Consider the following 16,595-nt stretch of genomic DNA (forward strand, 5'->3'; position numbering starts at 1 on the left):
ATTGTTGTAATGGTGAGGGGCAGGTAATAAATATAATAATAATAATAATAATAATAATAATAATAATAATAATAATAATAATATAATATAAGTGAATTTCTTCTCTTTGCCATCCGCCTTTGGAGCCTGTTCCTGGGCAGAAAGACAGGGCATAATAATGGAAAACAAGGCAATAGTTCTTTCTTTCTTTCTTTCTTTCCTCCCTCCCTCCCTCCAGATGCAAATATGATTTTCCAAGCTAGCCTGGCAAATGCCCAGATCTTGATTCCCAGCAACCAGGCCAGTGTGAGCACAATGCTGTTGGAAGGCCGAACGCTCCTTGCTCTTGCCACCACAATGTACACCCCTGGAGGTATTGACCAGGTATGCTGTAGAATATTGGCAGGCTGTTGATGACCTTTTGCTTTCAAAGTGACAGAAAATGTCAAAAAGATCTTAAATGCCAGCAGCCTCAGAAAATTTGGATTGTGTTCTTTCTCTGAAGGTGCAGATAAAGCCTTGTGCCAGGTGCTGTGGCTTGTGCCAATGAACTGTTCGGTTCTCATTTTCTTGCAAGTGTATTCAGGTTCTTCTTCTTCATTGTAGGTCCTTCAGAATGGAGATGGAGGAGAGAAAGTAGATGCCCAGCTCTTCAGGATGGCCCTTGCTCCTTATCCCAAGCTGAGAGCAGCCCTCTTCCCCCAGTATACCTGTCATGGGACCTTGCCTTCCGACATTTCTCTCTACCACCTTGTCCAGGTATAAATATATGCCTATCTGCCCCCAATACAAATAGAATCATAGAATTGTAGGGTTGGAAGGGACCCCAAGGGTCATCTAGTCCAACCCTCTGCAATGCAGGAAACTCATCCATGACAGATGGCCATCCAACCTCTGCTGAAAACCCTCCAAGGAAGGAGGTTGATCACTTTTCAGCCTTCTCTTTTCCAGGCTAAACATACACAGCTCCTTCAACTGTTCCTAAGACTTGGTTTGTAGACCCTTTATCATGTTGGTGGCCCTCCTCTGCCCATGTTCCAGCTTGTCCATATCCTTCTTAAACTGTAGTGCCCAGATGGGGTTTGTGCAGGGCAGAATAGTATGGAACTATTACTTCCCTTGATCTGGGCGCTGTAATGCTATAGTCCAGTTACAGAGCTGCCACTTTACCCAAACTTACACCAGTGAGACTTGAAAGAGGGCTGTAATGGGAAAGTGGGGCACAGGTTTGAGTTCATCTCCTGCAAAATGCTGAAGGTGACCCCTGCTAGGCATTGCCTCTGCCTTCTGGGTATTCTGCAAGCAGCATTAATTTGGGATTGAATAGGGAGAGGCTGCAGCCTTCAGCTTCAGAGAGCAGCTCCCTAACCACACAGTCACAGGAGCAGGTAGGAAAAAAGCCACATGACTGAGCCTGTGTGGATGTCCGGGGGGCTTAGCCTATGGCACACCTCCTTCCAACGTATGGGGCCCAGGGCTCTCAGCAGTGTACACTAGAACATATATACATACATAATTTTATTTGCTTGTCGCCTTTCCTTAGTTAAAGCCATGTTCAAGGCAGCTTGTAACACTAAAAATGACACATAATTGCAAACCTAATTAGTCATAAACTGTAAATAAAACATCAAATAGTGCACAACCAAATTAAACAATTTCCTCATAAATCATAATAAGAGCTAATTTAAGGGCACAAAACAATTAATAGAAACAAGAACAACTACCCTGGCCCCAACTATCACCCCCCAACCTTACAATCTGTTCAGCAGCCTCAGCTTTTGTAGCTGGAGTCAGTCCTCCCAGGCCAAGTAGGAAAAGCCTTGCAAGGCCGGGAGCAGTACTGCAGGGGATCTGTGTGTGTGGTGACATGGCTCCCATACCACCACCCCTTGGCCACTTCTCCCCATCTTAGCCACAGCTACATAGCAATAGCCCTGACTTGCACAAGTGGAAGGGCACATGCCTCTCCCACCATCACTTACCACAAGAGCATTTCATGGAGCTGCTGCATCTTGTTGGATGCTTAAGCAGGGGTCAGCAAACATTTTCAGCAGAGGGCCGTTCCACTGTCCCTCAGACCTTGGGGGGGGGGAGAGACTATATTTTGAAAATAAAAATAAAATTCCTATGCCCCACAAATAACCCAGAGATGCATTTTAAATAAAAGGACACATTCTACTCATGTAAAAATACGCTGATTCCCGGACCGACTGCGGGCCAGATTTAGAAGGCGATTGGGCCAGATCTGGCCCCCGGGCCTTTGTTTGCCTACCCATGCTTAAGAGTGAAATGCCCTTTTACCTTACCCTCTGTGGATAATTTTCTCCTCTCAGCTTGGTTTCATTTGACACAGATATTTTAAAATATTAAGTGGCTTAAATATGCTTTTGAATAAATAAAATCCTCTGGAGCTGCACTCTGCTTTGTGGAGTGTATGTATATAAGACTGGGTTTGAATTTGATGTGACTGTTTCATTCCAGAATATCTGGGTCAATGTGTGGCAGCAGCTGTACTACATGTGTAGGTTGCTGCACAAAATGTGTGCTCAGTCGAGCAGCTTGGATTAACATGTTTGCTGCATTTTAAGCAGCCCTTGAAATTAATGTTGTGTTCTATTTTTTCAGTCGTTAGTTCCATTTGATCCCACAAAATTGTTTGGCTGGCAGTCAGCAAATACGCTTGTCATACCTGGTAGGTAACTTTTGCTGTATCTTGTTACCATTTAAAGTGAGTATAAAGTATACGTGGGTGGAATCTCCCAATATTTCATTCTGTTAAATAGACATTTCTCTAGGAGCTGACAAGATGCTGAGAGGTTTTGCTTCCAGCAGAATCTTCTTTGCTCTCCCTGTTGCATCTGATCTTTCAAAAGGTGAAGTGGAGTCCTAGAGTTAGGCAAGCTTGTATTCTTGCCTCTTAGCTGTTTATCTTGAATCTAAATGATGTCCCAGACTGCCATTCTCCTAAAGTTGGCAACAAGAAAATTTCTGTATGGTCATTTTGCCAATTATTAAGACTTGGTCTTAAATGGTTTTTGGCCATGTTGTCTTGCTCCTGTAATTTAAATTGTTTACAGATTACTATTTTTTTAAAATTGTGTTTGGCATTTGGGCCTGTGGAGCCTGCTATTTTTCTGTCTACTCACCACGCTGTTCTCCCTTCTCTTTAGATACCTGTAGTGACCTTCCTCACTTCTCAAGTGCCCCTTTTGTCAACAAATATGCTGTAGTCGAACGTCTGGATTTCTCCTACTTCTTGCGTCATGAACGCCCCTCATTTGCTTTTGGGACTTTTTTAGTCCAACAGCTGGTGAAGAGCAAAACTCCTAAGCAGCTGTGAGTATTTGAAAGCAGCAGAGATTTGGAAAGGAGCCTCTCATGTTCTTGACAGAACATTTTCTATAGAGTAATCTTTGTCTTGCGATAAGGTATTGTGTTGTTTTAGATAGATGTAAGCTGCCTTGTAAGAAGGGGTAATTATATAAAGTACTTTTCATATTTGGACCCCAGGTTTTTCCTGACCTGCATACAGTCCCCTTGGCTTTGATTTTGACTTGCAACCTCTCTCCTGTTCCAGATGCATGATGATGATGATTATTATTATTTTATTTATTATTTATACCCCACCCATCTGGCTGCTAATCTGATGCTAATGACTGCTGCCTTTTCTTCCCTAGGATCCAGCAAGCAGGCAATGATGCTTATTCCTTGGCCCTCTCCTTCTTTTATGTGCCTTCTGTGGCTTCTGCCTGCGCCTGCTTCTTGGAGCTGCTGGGCCTTGATAGCCTCAAACTCCGGGTGGATGTTAAAGCTGCCAACGTGATCCTGAGCTTCATGTCTCGAAGAGAGGAGCCTCAGCATAACTCGATCAGGCAGTCCTTGGGTAGCGTTTCTTCTACATGTTTTCTATATTGGAGAAAAGAGTGTAATATTTGATGGGCGCACAAGAGCAGAAAGCCCCCTGCCCTTTTGTTCCTGAATGGCAAAGTCCACATCCACAGTGAAGTTAGAACTGTTATATTTATTTAATCAGTTTGTAGACTGTATAATATTATAAAAATTCCAAGTGATTTACAAAGTAGACACCATAAAATCACAAGGTTAGAATACCAGCAAAACAAAAATACATAATATTAATAAAAGCACTCAACCAGGCATCCCCAAACTGCGGCCCTCCAGATATTTTGGTCTACAACTCCCATGATCCCTAGCTAACAGGACCAGTGGTCAGGGATGATGGGAATTGTAGTCCAAAACATCTGGAGAGCCAAGGTTGCCTATGCCTGAGCTAAACCAAAGGTAGATAACCTATTGGAAGAAAAGTATAACTTTGAAGTATTCTGCAGCCACATGAAGCAAAATGTTTGCCTTTTCTGTTTGCAGTTGAAAAGCTGACTCAGCTGGCGGAGGGAGAAAAAACAGCAGCAGAAGAACTCCTTGTCTGCTTGGAGGAAGCTGTGTGGGATAAGATGGAGCACCAGGAGATAAGCAAGTGAGTCAGCCCTTTGAGTCCAGTGGTGGGAATTTGCTATACATTCTTTGTGGCCTTATATTACTTCTGTGAAGACTTAAGGATTCAAATTTGGAAGGATTGATTTGATTTTTGAGTAGATTTGATTTGATTTATTATATTTCTATGCCACTTTTCATTCAAGTGAATCTCAAAGCAGCTTACAAACAATAAATAACAATAACATAATAGAACACCACAAATACAGCTTAAGGTTGAAGTGTGATGTACAGAACAAAAGAAAAAGGAGGAAATCGAGTATAGCTTGCATGCTGTCCCCACCCCCTTTACTTTTTAGCCTGGAATCCCTGCTAGCTGTGTATTAGCAAAGAGAGATCCCCCCCTTCCAAATGCTGTTTCTGTGTTTCCAGTTTCCTGTATCTCCACGTTCACTTGAGTCATGGGGTGGAGAGGGGTAGTTAAGAACACCAAAGCAAGGAGGGGCAAAGAAGAGTGTACGAAGCAAAGGGCCCAATTAATCCAGGCTTGTTTCCAGATACCTCTGAGGCATGAGAGCAATGGCACTCTCCCGCCCATAGCAGCTGCCATTCATACGCATGCCCCCTCTGACACTGGAGGTAGTAATATCTTGCTGTCATAACCAGTAGCCTTTGATAGCCTTGTTCCCTGTGAATGCTGACCCCTTTCAAAGCAACCCAGATTCATGGCCATCGCTATGTTTTGTTAACAAATTCTTGCAATGTCTTTCCTTTTGTTTGCCTCTACTCTTCCACCATTTATCTTGATTGGATGACCCAAGTGTGGTCTAGTATTATGTGTTCATTTTCTGCACACCATGCATAATGTTCTGTGCCTTCACTTGCCTTTTCTTTAGAGGGCTGTTGTGCTAGTCCCTTGATGGTTTTGGTTGTTATTGGCAAGTGTTTTTTCATGGAGGTGGAAGCTTAAGTTACTGGCTGTTTCAGTAGAGCTAATACAGCCCTTCCCCATAGGACATCCAGCGAGGCAAGGAAGCAATGGTCTCTGGTGGCCCAGTTTTGCAGGCTGCATGGCCTCAAGCTGAGCATGTCATATCTGAAGGTGTGTGCGAGATCCAGCGAATGGCTGCAGTTCCTCATTGAAGCCCAGAGGTACAACTACCAACCCTCTGAGGTAAGGGGCCCTTCAGGCAAAAACGATATGTCCATCTTTATTAATTTGGGGTTTAGTCTTTGCAGTGGCCCCTTTGAACAGACAATGCTTTTGAAATGGGGGGAGAGATCACTAATGTGGCTTCATTTGCCCTGGCAGCAGAAAGACAGGTACAAATCTATAAGGGCATTAATATAGTAGAGTTCTAATTTGTGTTTGGTATGTGTACCACTTTGCTGTGACTCATGAGCCCAAGAGAATAAACCAGACTTCCAGGTGTTTTGTTCTGCAACTCCCATCAGTCCCTCGAGGGCACCAGGTTGGTGAAGATTTCAATAAACCGTTGTCTGGTTGCCACTTTGTGCTGTTTGTTCACTTTATATTGCTCACCTACTTTGTTCTTTTCCTTCCCCAGGTTGTCCCCATCCTCCGGGAGTTTCCCCCTCCTCTGCAGGACCACTTGAGGCTGGCCTTGGAGGATTTGCAGTCCTCAGTTACTCCATTGGAGGACGGTCAGGGTGGCAACTCCCACTGGCTGAGGCATAAGCAAAAGCCAGGCACCCACACCAGTGATCTTGTCCGCATTCTCCTTTGGTGTCAGGAGCAGCCGCGTCCCTGGCATTGCCTTCTGAGTGAAGCTGTGAAACACCAGGCTCCCATCCTGAGCGTGCTTGCTGCATGCTTCCAGGTAAGAATCCTCTGAGGATGGCCCTGTGCTTCTGTTGTTGATTTATTTCCGTAGGCCGTATGTATAGCATCAGTGTGATATTTTAGAAATATTTGCAAGTACATTCCTCAAGGTGGATCACTTCCTCCTTGTATCTAACTTTCTTTACCTCTTTCCCACTCCTCTCTGGCCACATCCACCTGTTTGGAAGGACACCAGTATTATCCATTGCCTCTGTGTTTGGCTCATAACTTCCTTGGATAGCTCCACCACTGCCCAAGTGACAGACTATTTGGAAGACTCGGCTGAAACCCATGAATGGGATCTTCAGGACTTGGCCACCCTCTGGCAGACACTTCTCCAGAGGCAGAAAATCCAAACTCTTCTTCGTGGCTTTCAGTTCTTTCTGAAGGTAACTCTATAAGTCCCTTTACCTGATATTACTTGGGCTGCCTCTGCTGGGTGCACCAGAAACCGCCCCAGCATGCAACTCCCATTTGTTTAACTTGTGCTTCTTCACATTTTCTAGAATGCCTTTGAAAATAAATGCAACAAGGGTTCCTGTGTGTGTGTGTGTGTGTGTGTGTGTGTGTGATTTCTTCAAACTGAAAGCTTCAAGAGACATGGAGACTGCACATGGAGCAGCCCAAATGAACCCTCCATTCCAAGTTAAGGAAGGGAAATGGCCCAATTTCTGCCCCTTGCTGTGGTTACACTTTCAGAGCCTCAGGAGCTAGATTGGCGGAGGGGGGGGGGTTCAATGTCAGAGGTGCATTTTTAAATAAATGGTGCAACACTTGTGAAGAATGTTGAACATAAATTTGCATCAATCTATTCAGGACTCCCCTTTGCTGATGATCCTGGAGCTGTATGAGTTGTGCATGGACTACAGAAACTACAGCGAAGCGCAGAGCAGACTCCTTGCATTCCAAGCCAGTATTTCAAGAGTAAGCAGACCCTTCCCTTTGCTTGCTGAAGCTTTTGAAACCAACTCTTTAATTACAGAGGTAGCTAGCATCTCTAGGCTAGAGCATGGTCTTCTCTTGAGTGTGTGAGGTTTAATTTTTCCAGTTGAAGGATTGTTTGAGCATGCGGACACACATGTATGGCTCCCCACCCTTCTTCCTTGGATGCATCCTTCCCAGTTCCCTACCATACTACAGCTTTGCATTGTACAAGTTGGCTTAATTTGTCAGAGAGCTGAAGGAGAGGGTTGGGGAAGAGGCATGTTTTGGCACTTGGATAACTTTCAAAATGACTTTTGCACAGCTGCAAGCCCTACTCGAAGGTCCACCTCTCCTCTTACCTGTACCCTGGCTGGTGTCGCAGGCTTCATTTCTTCTTGAGCTGATGCTCCAGCAGTGCAGGACTCAGTACGAGCTAGGAAAGGTCCTTCAGCTTTTTGCAGATACGGACACCGTTCTTCCTAATGGTAAGGACAGTTTCCTTTGGTTCCCTGTCAGTAATTTGTTACCTGCACAGCCAAGACTTCCTCTTGAAATCTGCTTTCAGTGCCTGACACGAGCCCTCGGGAGGTGGTAGTAAAGGAGCATCAGCTGCTGAGTTCATTCTGCTTTTAAGTGTAGTCAACTCATTGGTTTCCGGGGCATGGAAATAGGAAGGAAATCCAGGAGGTTTGGAAGACCAGAAAAAGGGCTAGACATGTGTGAAAGCATGTTGGGACATGTGTCCTTGGCATGTTGGGAAACCCAGTCTCTACTCTCTTTGTCATGTGCATCCTCAGTGCTGCTTAGAAAGGCAGAGACTGATCTGCATGAGAGATGGTTGTCTTCTGCTTCATTTTTATACCACCTTTCATCTAAAATGATTCCAGGTTGGCTTGTGAACGTTAAAGATAGAAGAAGTAAAACATGGGACTAAACTAGTGAATTAGAAGTAACAGCAGCACTTCAGCAATTTAAAAGCATTGGGGTGAGCAAGAAGGTTTTTGGTCTGGTGTCTAAAATAAAATAAAAATATGGATGCCAAGTGGGCCTTCCCTAGTTGGGGTTCTGCAGCCGAAAAGGCCTCCCTTCCTAGGCCTCCCTTCGTTGCCCTCCACTTCACTTCTGCCAAAAGTGTTGCTCAGCAAAGGGCCACAGCATGGGCAGCTTGATGGGGATCCCCTTTGCCCCTTTCCAGAAAAGGCTGCGTCATTAAAGCACAGACAATCCAGTTAAGTACCTGTCTCTTTTTGTGCTGCTTTTGTGCTTAGGGCCCGATATGAAGAAGCTGAGTGCCCTCAGCTTCACCTTGAAGGACTCTCCTGTCTCCATTGATTGTGCCATTCTGAGCAGTTACACCCCAGAGAATTTCCAGAAGGAGTGCAGAAGAATTCTGGAGGAGCTGCAGGACCAAAGCTCTTTCCTAATAGCACGGAAGGTGGCAGAGCTGGCAGAGCTGCCTGTGGACAATGTGGTAATTCAAGAGGTGCGCCAACCTTTTGACAACTCATGTTTTGGTTGATTATTTTCCATCTTCAACCAAGGCAGATTTAGAATGTGGCTTTCCCATCTATCGGACTCAGCCCCTAGTTTTGGTGGCTCGGTTCCAGATCTGGTGCTGCCTTACAAATGAGCAAGTAAGGGAACTTGGGGACCAAGAATGAGGTGCTTGTAGTTTCCTGTTGTGGGGCAGTGAGAGGGGAAGAGGTGTTTGTCAAAGCCATCACCTTGGACTGTATCCGGTAATAATCAGGCAACCAGCGCAGGTCTCAAAGCTGGTGGTACATGTTCTTGAGCCATCAGGCCCATCAGGATGCTAGCAGCTACATTTGTCACTATCTTCCATCTCCACACAGTTCTCAAGAGCAGTCCCATGTTGTCTAAACAGGAGTTGCAGCCAGGGTCTCCCTATCGACGAATGGCCATAGCTGGTGAATCATTAGTTCAGCTTCCTTTCATTGGTTGTCATGGAAAGATGGAGCTGAGAATCCCTAGATCTTCTGTGTGTTTTGCAGGTCCTCCAGAATATTCACCTCTTGCAACAAATTGGACACTGGCCTCAGAAGCGGACAAGGCTCGAGTTCTGGGAAAAGTGCCACGAAAACTATGTGAGAAATGCCATCTCAACCCAAGTGGCCTCCAATTTCTTCTTAGCTCAGGCAGACCTTCTGTCGGAGTCCTTGGATGAGGGGAGAACAACTGGCATCTTGGAGAGGCAACTTCTTCTGACCTTGGCTGGCCACTGGTTAGCCAAAAGCGATCCAGTTCCGCTTCAGGAGCTGGAAGGGATCGAGAAAGAAATCTGGCTTTGCCGCATTGCTCAGCAGACTTTGAACCAGGGCCCTGAGAAGGCCAAGCACAGATTTTCACACCAGATTTCTATGAGCGGTGAAGTGTCCTTTGATTCCTTAGCCAAGGAGTTTTCATTTTCCAAGTTGGCTGCCTTGAACGTGCCCAAGTACTTGCAGCTGGAGGGTTTGCCCTCGCACAATGCATCCTTGCAAGCTACACTTTCTGCAGCTGATGTGGAATCGCTGAGCTTTCTGGTTGGGCGCCTGCTGGACGAGGGGAGCATCCATGAGGCCAGCCGGGTTTGCCGGTACTTTAACTTCTACAGTCGAGATGTCTTGCTAGTCTTGCACTGCAGAGCGCTGGCCTCTGGAGAAGCCCTTCCGAGTGAGTTTCACCCAGAGGTTCATGCCATCCTTGCAGCGAGAGACAGAGAGGAGGTGAAGGACAAGAATCATGGAGGGGGAGAGGACTCTTCAAAGAAACAATCTCTGAGCAGTAAGTAGCAGGAGTGTTTGGAGCTGCAAATTGGACAAAAGCATCTCTCCTCAGGAGTCCACAGAGGATTCTCCTAGGCCATTTCTTCCTTTCTCTGCCATTTTGTGGGTCTTGTTATTGCCCGTTCTTTAGAAATGTAGGTTAGTATTCATAGCATTCAAAACTGCTGCAATGTTTTTCCTTCAAAAATTGGGGGGGGGGAGAAGGGAGGGTGGCAGCTGATCAGTTGAGAATGACTGAGCATTTCCAATGCTCAAGTTTGTCATAGAATCATGGCAGTGTAGAGTTGAAGGGACCCAAAGGGTCATCTAAACCAATCCTCTGCAATATAGGAATCACAGCTAAAGAATCCCTGTGTTTGAAAATCTCTAGCCTCCAGAGCTCAGAAGAGCATGAAATGTGCCCTTATCCCACCCACTGTTGGTTTTCTCCTCCCAGTTTTGCCCTGTCCATCTCCAGCCTTGTCTTCTCCCCCTGCCCAAACATCCTGCTCAGCCTACTCATTCCTTGCTACTCAGAGTCTCCATTTCCTTTTCAGCCTCAAGCCTTGAGTCCTCGTCCTTTGTGGGAGGTCCAGGCCCAGAGAGCGAGGTGGTGGGCAGCCTGCAGGCCCTGCTGGCGGAATGTGTCCACGGGCGGAACTACTGCCGGCAGGTCCTCTGCCTGTTTGAGCTGTCCAAGGTGCGTGCGGGTTGGGAACTGGGGAGGGGCAGCCATTGTGCTGCAGTGATGGGAGTCGTGGGATCTCTCTAGTGGGGGCCTTGCCTGCCAGCATGGCACTAAGGGGCCTTTTGAGGATGAGGCTCCTCAGGATCCCAGACGTAAGACTTCCCCATGGTCTTTTGCAGGAACTGGGCTGCCCCTTCAGTGAGATCTCTGCCCACGATTCCGAGAAGGTGCTTCGGGTGATCCTGTCTTCTCAGCAGCCGGACAGGTGCAAAAAAGCCCAGGCCTTTGTCACTACCCAGGGAATGGAGCTGGAAACCGTGGCGGAGATTGTGGCCGAGGAAGTCACCCGAGAGCTGCTAGCCCCTTTGCAAGGGAAAGGCAGTGAGTCCTGCTTTGTTGTTATTGACCAAGGAAAATAATCCTATAACTTGTGGGGAGGCAGAAAGACTCCTAGGATTGGGTTTGGGCAAGAGTGGAGGCGGTGCTGTTTCTTCCCCTTCCCCCTGTCAGCTGGAGAATATCCTGTCACCAATATGTCATTTGTATATACAGAACAAAAGCAAATTCTGAACCCAGCAGAGGAGAGCCAGACATTCCTGCAGCTGGCTAAACTGTGCCAGGACCACACGTTGGTTGGCATGAAGCTACTGGACAAGATCTCATCTGTGCCGCACGGGGAACTTGCCTGCAGTAAGTCAGTGATGGGCGGGTGGAGGATCCTTTTTGGCCAGGGATTAAACATCCAGTAACAGCACACTAGCATGCTGCATGGCTAAGGCTGCGATCCAAAGCCTGCTTACTTGAATTCAGATCTTACTCAGGTTCTTGGGACTATGCTTCTACATAAACATAGGTAGGGTTAGGTCTCAGGAGGAGGGTTCTCGTGCCCTTTTTTCTGTTTGCTGTCTTTGTGTGGTTTGCATCTGGAAAATGCACACCCCCCCCACCCCCGATCATGTTCATTGATGCCAGGAAGCTGGAGTTGTGGTCGTGAAGGGTTTGACCCACATGCTGCCATTCTCCATCTGTCTTTGCAGTAGTACAGGTTTTTGCTGGAGCCTTTCATAAAGGAGCATTTAGCAATTCTGGGGGGGGGGGGGAAGGGAGTGGCCTTCACCTAACTGTCCTCAAGGCAGGGAACAGGCTTTGTCTATGAGCAGCTGAGGAGCTTTTGCCTCCGAGAGCTGCTGTCCCCATCCAGTGTATGTGAAAGTGACAGTTGTTGTTCTGCTTTGCAGTTGAGGGACCAGATGCCACAAATCTTTGGCCAAGGGAGAAACTTAAATCGGGGTGGGGAGGGGAGGGGAGGGGGTCTCCATTGTTGTCTTGGAGAGCACCTGCAAAAGTGCAAAAAAAAAAAGTGCTTGCTGATTTCCTCCTTTTTCAGCTATAGAGCTGCTGATCTTGGCCCACAACTGCTTCAGCTTGACCTGTCACATGGAAGGGATCACGCGGGTTCTGCAAGCTGCCCGGCTGCTCACAGAGGAGCATTTGGCACCCAACGAAGAATATGGCCTTGTGGTAAATGACTGCTCTAAAGCTGCCCTATTTGTGGGAAATGTGACTCCCACAGATGGTCCATGCTCTTCTGTCCTCTGCATTGATGTTAGCAAGTAACAAGTAGCTCCTCTTATAAGAAGCAGCATGTGCAACCTTCATTGGCTTCCCCTGGCCTGGTAGGGAAGTTGCCTTTGCTTTCCCCTGACCAGCCATTGGAAATGGCTGATCGTTAACCTTCCACAGACTTCTGCTGTGCCCCCTAAGGAGGGGTGCTGGCGGCTGCCATGACCTGGCTTACCTCAGTGTGCATGATGACACAGAGTGAGGCCCTTTTGCCTGCCTTGCTGTACAAGTTCTTATCTCTTCTTCCTACCAAAGGTTCGGCTTCTCACTGGCATCGGCAGATACAACGAAATGACCTACATCTTTGACCTGCTGCACGAGAAGCATTACTTTGAGGTGCTCATGAGGAAAAAGCTGGATCCGGTGAGTGCAGGAGATGCAAATCTGCCTCATCCTTTCTAAAGAGTTTCAACCCTTCCATCAGAGGGACAATAGAGGGAATCCAAATGCAAATGTGTCATTTGAGTCTGAAGCCTTTATTTTCAGCAGGATGTGGATGAAGTTTAGTCTCTCTCTCTCTCTCTCTCTCTCTCTCTCTCTCTCTCTCTCTCTCTCACACACACACACACACACACACACACACACACACACACACACTCTCACACACACACACACACATCACATGGGGATCATCATCCTGAGTGATCCAAGGGAGGGAGGTTGAAGCCAGGATATGTGCTGGCTCTTTATTCTGAAGGGAACTTGACTGGCCTGGGACAGGTGGCAGTTGTATGCAGCTCAAAGTATTTATCTGAAGGCTCATTCTCAGTTCTAAAATCTGCTTGCCCCGCAGTGCCTTCAGTCTTCCCATTTGTTACCTTCTTGCCAAATCATTCCAGCATCCCTACTCCAGAATGTCCCTGCTATAGTAAAGCCATAAAGCTAAAACTCTCCTTTCATAGTGGCTTTTTCTCGCTCACTTGTTTAAATGCAGCCATTCCTTTTCTTAACACTTGTAGCTCCAGCTCCTCTAATCCTTTTTAAATACACTGTTTTTTTGTTTTGTTTTTTGGAGGGGGGGGGCGTCTGCCTGAGAGCTCTAGTTTCCCCTGTTCTAAGCTGCAAGCTTTCTCAGCTCCTCTTTTGTCACATCCACTCCTTTCCTCCCTCCCACTTTGGCAGAGTGGGACCCTCAAGACAGCTCTGCTGGACTACATCAAGCGCTATCGCCCGGGGGACAGCGAGAAGCACAACATGATTGCCCTCTGCTTCAGCATGTGCCGAGAGATTGGGGAGAACCACGAGGCCGCAGCCAACACCCAGCTGAAGCTCATTGAATCCCAGCTGTGGGGTAAGTTGCCATACAAGTGGCGGCGGTGGGTAGATGGGCAGTCTCTGTATTCTTGGGGCTCATCTGGCACTTCGGCAGTGTGATGGAGAGGTTCTTTATTCATCTCTTGTAAAGAAGAAGATGTGATGGAACCACAAGAGCAGCTCCATAGTTCAAGGTAGCAACTGTATCATTCTAGACCCCAAAATTCTATAGGCCATAAAACTGACTGTTCATCCTAGCGGTATGAAATTTAGCACGGGGAATCTGTTCAGTAAGGTGTATTGTCACAGGGGATGCGTTGCGACTACTCTAGAGTAACGACTCTCCAGACCTTTGCCTTTTCATGCTTTTATTAAGTGCAGGTTATTTATAGTGCTAGAGCTATACACGACACATGCTCTCAGTCAGACCCAGAACCCTGGAATGGCATGTTTCACGTCTTCTTCCAACATAAGAGTCTGGGCACCCCAAATCTCCTCCCTCGCTTCCTCCTGCGTAATTCCGGAACCGGAGGGGAAAAGGGTCTCCTTTCCATGTTTTCCTTCTCCCCCTCTTCTCCCTCTCTCTCTTCCTCTCCCACATGCAGCAGAGGCTCTGTTATCCTGCCAGAGCCCCGTCTCCTCTCTACTCCTTCCTCACTGGACTCTTCCCCCTCCCCGCTGGCGCCGCTGCTGGTGGAGGAACTGCTCCTCAGGATGGGGGGGGGGGCTCTCTGTACTCTTTCCCCCTCACATGTATGATATGGCTAAATTTCTGAAAAAACCCACAAAGGCCAGTTGAGCCACAGCAAGTTTAAAACTTGGCATTAGGGAGGCCTATACCTGAAAGTACACATTGCCCTGAATCAGCCTAGGTTGATCTAATGAAAGGCATAATCTGCTTGCTTTGTGCCTCCTATCATTTGAGCCCTCACTGAGGTGCCTGCATTGGCTTTGGTGGATACATCTTTGGTTCACTTGCTACCTCTCTTCCCTCCCTCTGGATTTGGCATTTGGTCCTCTGTATTTTTTGCCTTCACGCCATGAGGGCATTCACCACCTCTTTCCTTTTCAGAGGAGTGCCTGCAGGATGTGCCCACTCTGAAGAAGCTCCTGATGAAAGCCCTGACCCTCTACATAGATGCTGCAGAAAGCTATTCCAAGGCAAGATGGGAGTGGGACTGAGTGAAGGTGGAAAGGCGAGCGGCAGGGCCTTGTTTGTGTTTGCTTCAGGGATTGATGTGTCCTGTAGAGTTACAGAGGTGGCATCAGATGTGTGAAGAGGGCTGTGACCAGTGAGATGTTTGCAAGTGTGGGTGTGGAGGAGGGAAGGCAGTTGCAGCACACTCAGCTTCATCCGTGCATCTTTGACTCCCTTCTGTTAGGACTTCTGTGTGCGCCAGTCCTTGCGCTGCAACAAGCTGACAAAGCTGATCACCCTGCAACTCCACTTCCTGAACAGCAGCCACAGAACCAAGCTGATCAATCTGAGCAGGAAGAGCCTGCTGGAGTGTATCATGTCCCTGCCCAGGTTCTACCAGGTAAGGATGCCAGGCACCATCACAAGAGCCTGTTGTGCCCTATTGATGGAAGGACACTGCACATTCCTGGGAGGATGATGTCAGCTGGCATTTCTCTTCCGTCTCTCCCCAGGCTGCCATTGTGGCTGAGGCCTACGACTTCATCCCAGACTGGGCTGAGGTCCTGTATCAGCATGTGATTCTGAAGGGAGACTTCAGCTACCTGGAGGAGTACAAGCAGCGTGGCCTGCTCAAGACCAGCACCTTTGAGGAAATAGCCCGGAAGTGAGTCCAAGGGAACCATTTGCACCCCACTTCTCCCAGTGGGAGACATTCCCCAAATCAGGCTTTCTGTAGTCAAGATCCTCACTCTAATCCTTGGTTGAAGGTTGCTGGTTGCAATCCTGCAAGTTGAAATGCAAGCAAAGCAGAGCTTTTAAGCTCTCTGCTGTGCTTGGGAAGCAGGGCCCACTCCAGGTTGACACAGGAGCAGTTCCAAGGTTTATATAGGACCCTTGGAACCCCCCCCCCCCCCCGGTAAGATGAACTCATACTGTTTGTACTGAAAGTGGAGTTCTTCCTCCACTGGGCACCTTTTTGTCCCAAAGGGCAACACCTTTCTCCCTTGCTACACTTAGCTGGTAGGTAGAAGCGGGATATTGTCAGAGGGCAGAGTGGGGGGATGAGGCTTATGTCTAACCCTTCTGTTACCTTCTGTTCCAGGTTCAAGCAGCACACAGGCAATGAGCCTGCTCTGAAAAACCTGAAGCGGTTGCTGACCTACTGTGATGACATCTACGTGTATTACAAGCTGGCTTATGACAACCAGTTCTATGACGTAGTCAACACGCTTCTAAAAGATGCTCAGACAGGCTGTTGTCTGAAGGACCTGCTGGCCAACTAGACAATGCTTGGAAGAAAGAAGAGCCAGAGCCGTTGCTGGTGTTGTAGGAAACTCCGGTCAGTACAGGCAGGGGTTTGTGCAGAAGTGGTTAGATTTGTTTCAGTATCTGAAACGTGCAACAAAGCAGACAACAACAATAATTAATTGCATGAAATGGTGAGGAATAATTAACCTCAGGGTTGGTTTCGAGTAAATTTGACAGTTGAAGTTAGAACTTTTTATTAGGAGAGCTTTTCTCTCTGGGAATCCTTGTGTTGAATATAGAGGTTACTTAAAAACTAAGCTGGCTCTTGAAACTGTAGCTGTTTCTGGGTTACAAAACGTTGAGGGCGGGCTTTCTCTTCAGTAACCTCTCCCCCTTGCATATTGCTGGATGATATGATTATTGGAGAACCATTTGCTGTATAAAAATAATTTTTGTGCAGATTTAATATTGAACATATGGTATAAACTTTGCCATACCTAGTTTTCCCTGGTTGTGTATAATTTAACGTTCTCAAAGGTAGGTGGAGTGTCATAGAAACTTGCAGGCACTATCTGAGAGTGCGGAGCTCCTCTAACCCTTACGACTCCAGTGCAAGAGCTGCTCTTGCTCATTTCTGTAAAGCTGTTCCTTAGTAACAGCCGGGCACTGGTGTTGGCTATCTTT

At 47.2% G+C, this 16,595-nt stretch overlaps 1 protein-coding gene across 2 annotated transcripts in view; it reads left to right on the plus strand.

Annotated features, from left to right (window-relative positions):
• The window catches only part of SPG11 (SPG11 vesicle trafficking associated, spatacsin), a 30,950-nt gene extending 14,539 nt beyond the window's left edge, over positions 1–16,411 (plus strand). Inside the window, exons 18-40 of one of the 2 annotated variants that reach the window (XM_035131867.3) lie at positions 218–363; positions 586–738; positions 2,605–2,671; positions 3,150–3,315; positions 3,657–3,862; positions 4,363–4,471; positions 5,443–5,602; positions 5,997–6,269; positions 6,460–6,660; positions 7,088–7,195; positions 7,518–7,680; positions 8,464–8,678; positions 9,208–9,979; positions 10,518–10,660; positions 10,828–11,029; positions 11,201–11,338; positions 12,036–12,169; positions 12,527–12,634; positions 13,394–13,562; positions 14,598–14,686; positions 14,908–15,063; positions 15,176–15,327; positions 15,766–16,411. In XM_035131867.3, coding sequence (XP_034987758.3) covers positions 218–363; positions 586–738; positions 2,605–2,671; positions 3,150–3,315; positions 3,657–3,862; positions 4,363–4,471; positions 5,443–5,602; positions 5,997–6,269; positions 6,460–6,660; positions 7,088–7,195; positions 7,518–7,680; positions 8,464–8,678; positions 9,208–9,979; positions 10,518–10,660; positions 10,828–11,029; positions 11,201–11,338; positions 12,036–12,169; positions 12,527–12,634; positions 13,394–13,562; positions 14,598–14,686; positions 14,908–15,063; positions 15,176–15,327; positions 15,766–15,946 — 4,211 coding nt within the window. In that variant the 3' untranslated portion in view covers positions 15,947–16,411. The remainder of the gene's footprint in view (positions 1–217; positions 364–585; positions 739–2,604; positions 2,672–3,149; positions 3,316–3,656; positions 3,863–4,362; positions 4,472–5,442; positions 5,603–5,996; positions 6,270–6,459; positions 6,661–7,087; positions 7,196–7,517; positions 7,681–8,463; positions 8,679–9,207; positions 9,980–10,517; positions 10,661–10,827; positions 11,030–11,200; positions 11,339–12,035; positions 12,170–12,526; positions 12,635–13,393; positions 13,563–14,597; positions 14,687–14,907; positions 15,064–15,175; positions 15,328–15,765) is intronic. The other variant, XR_015946818.1, reaches the window with a different exon arrangement.
• The last annotated feature ends 184 nt before the right edge of the window (positions 16,412–16,595 follow it).

This window comes from Zootoca vivipara, chromosome 13 (genome assembly GCF_965207765.1).
Source record: "Zootoca vivipara chromosome 13, rZooViv2.hap1.1, whole genome shotgun sequence".
Taxonomy (NCBI): domain Eukaryota; kingdom Metazoa; phylum Chordata; class Lepidosauria; order Squamata; family Lacertidae; genus Zootoca; species Zootoca vivipara.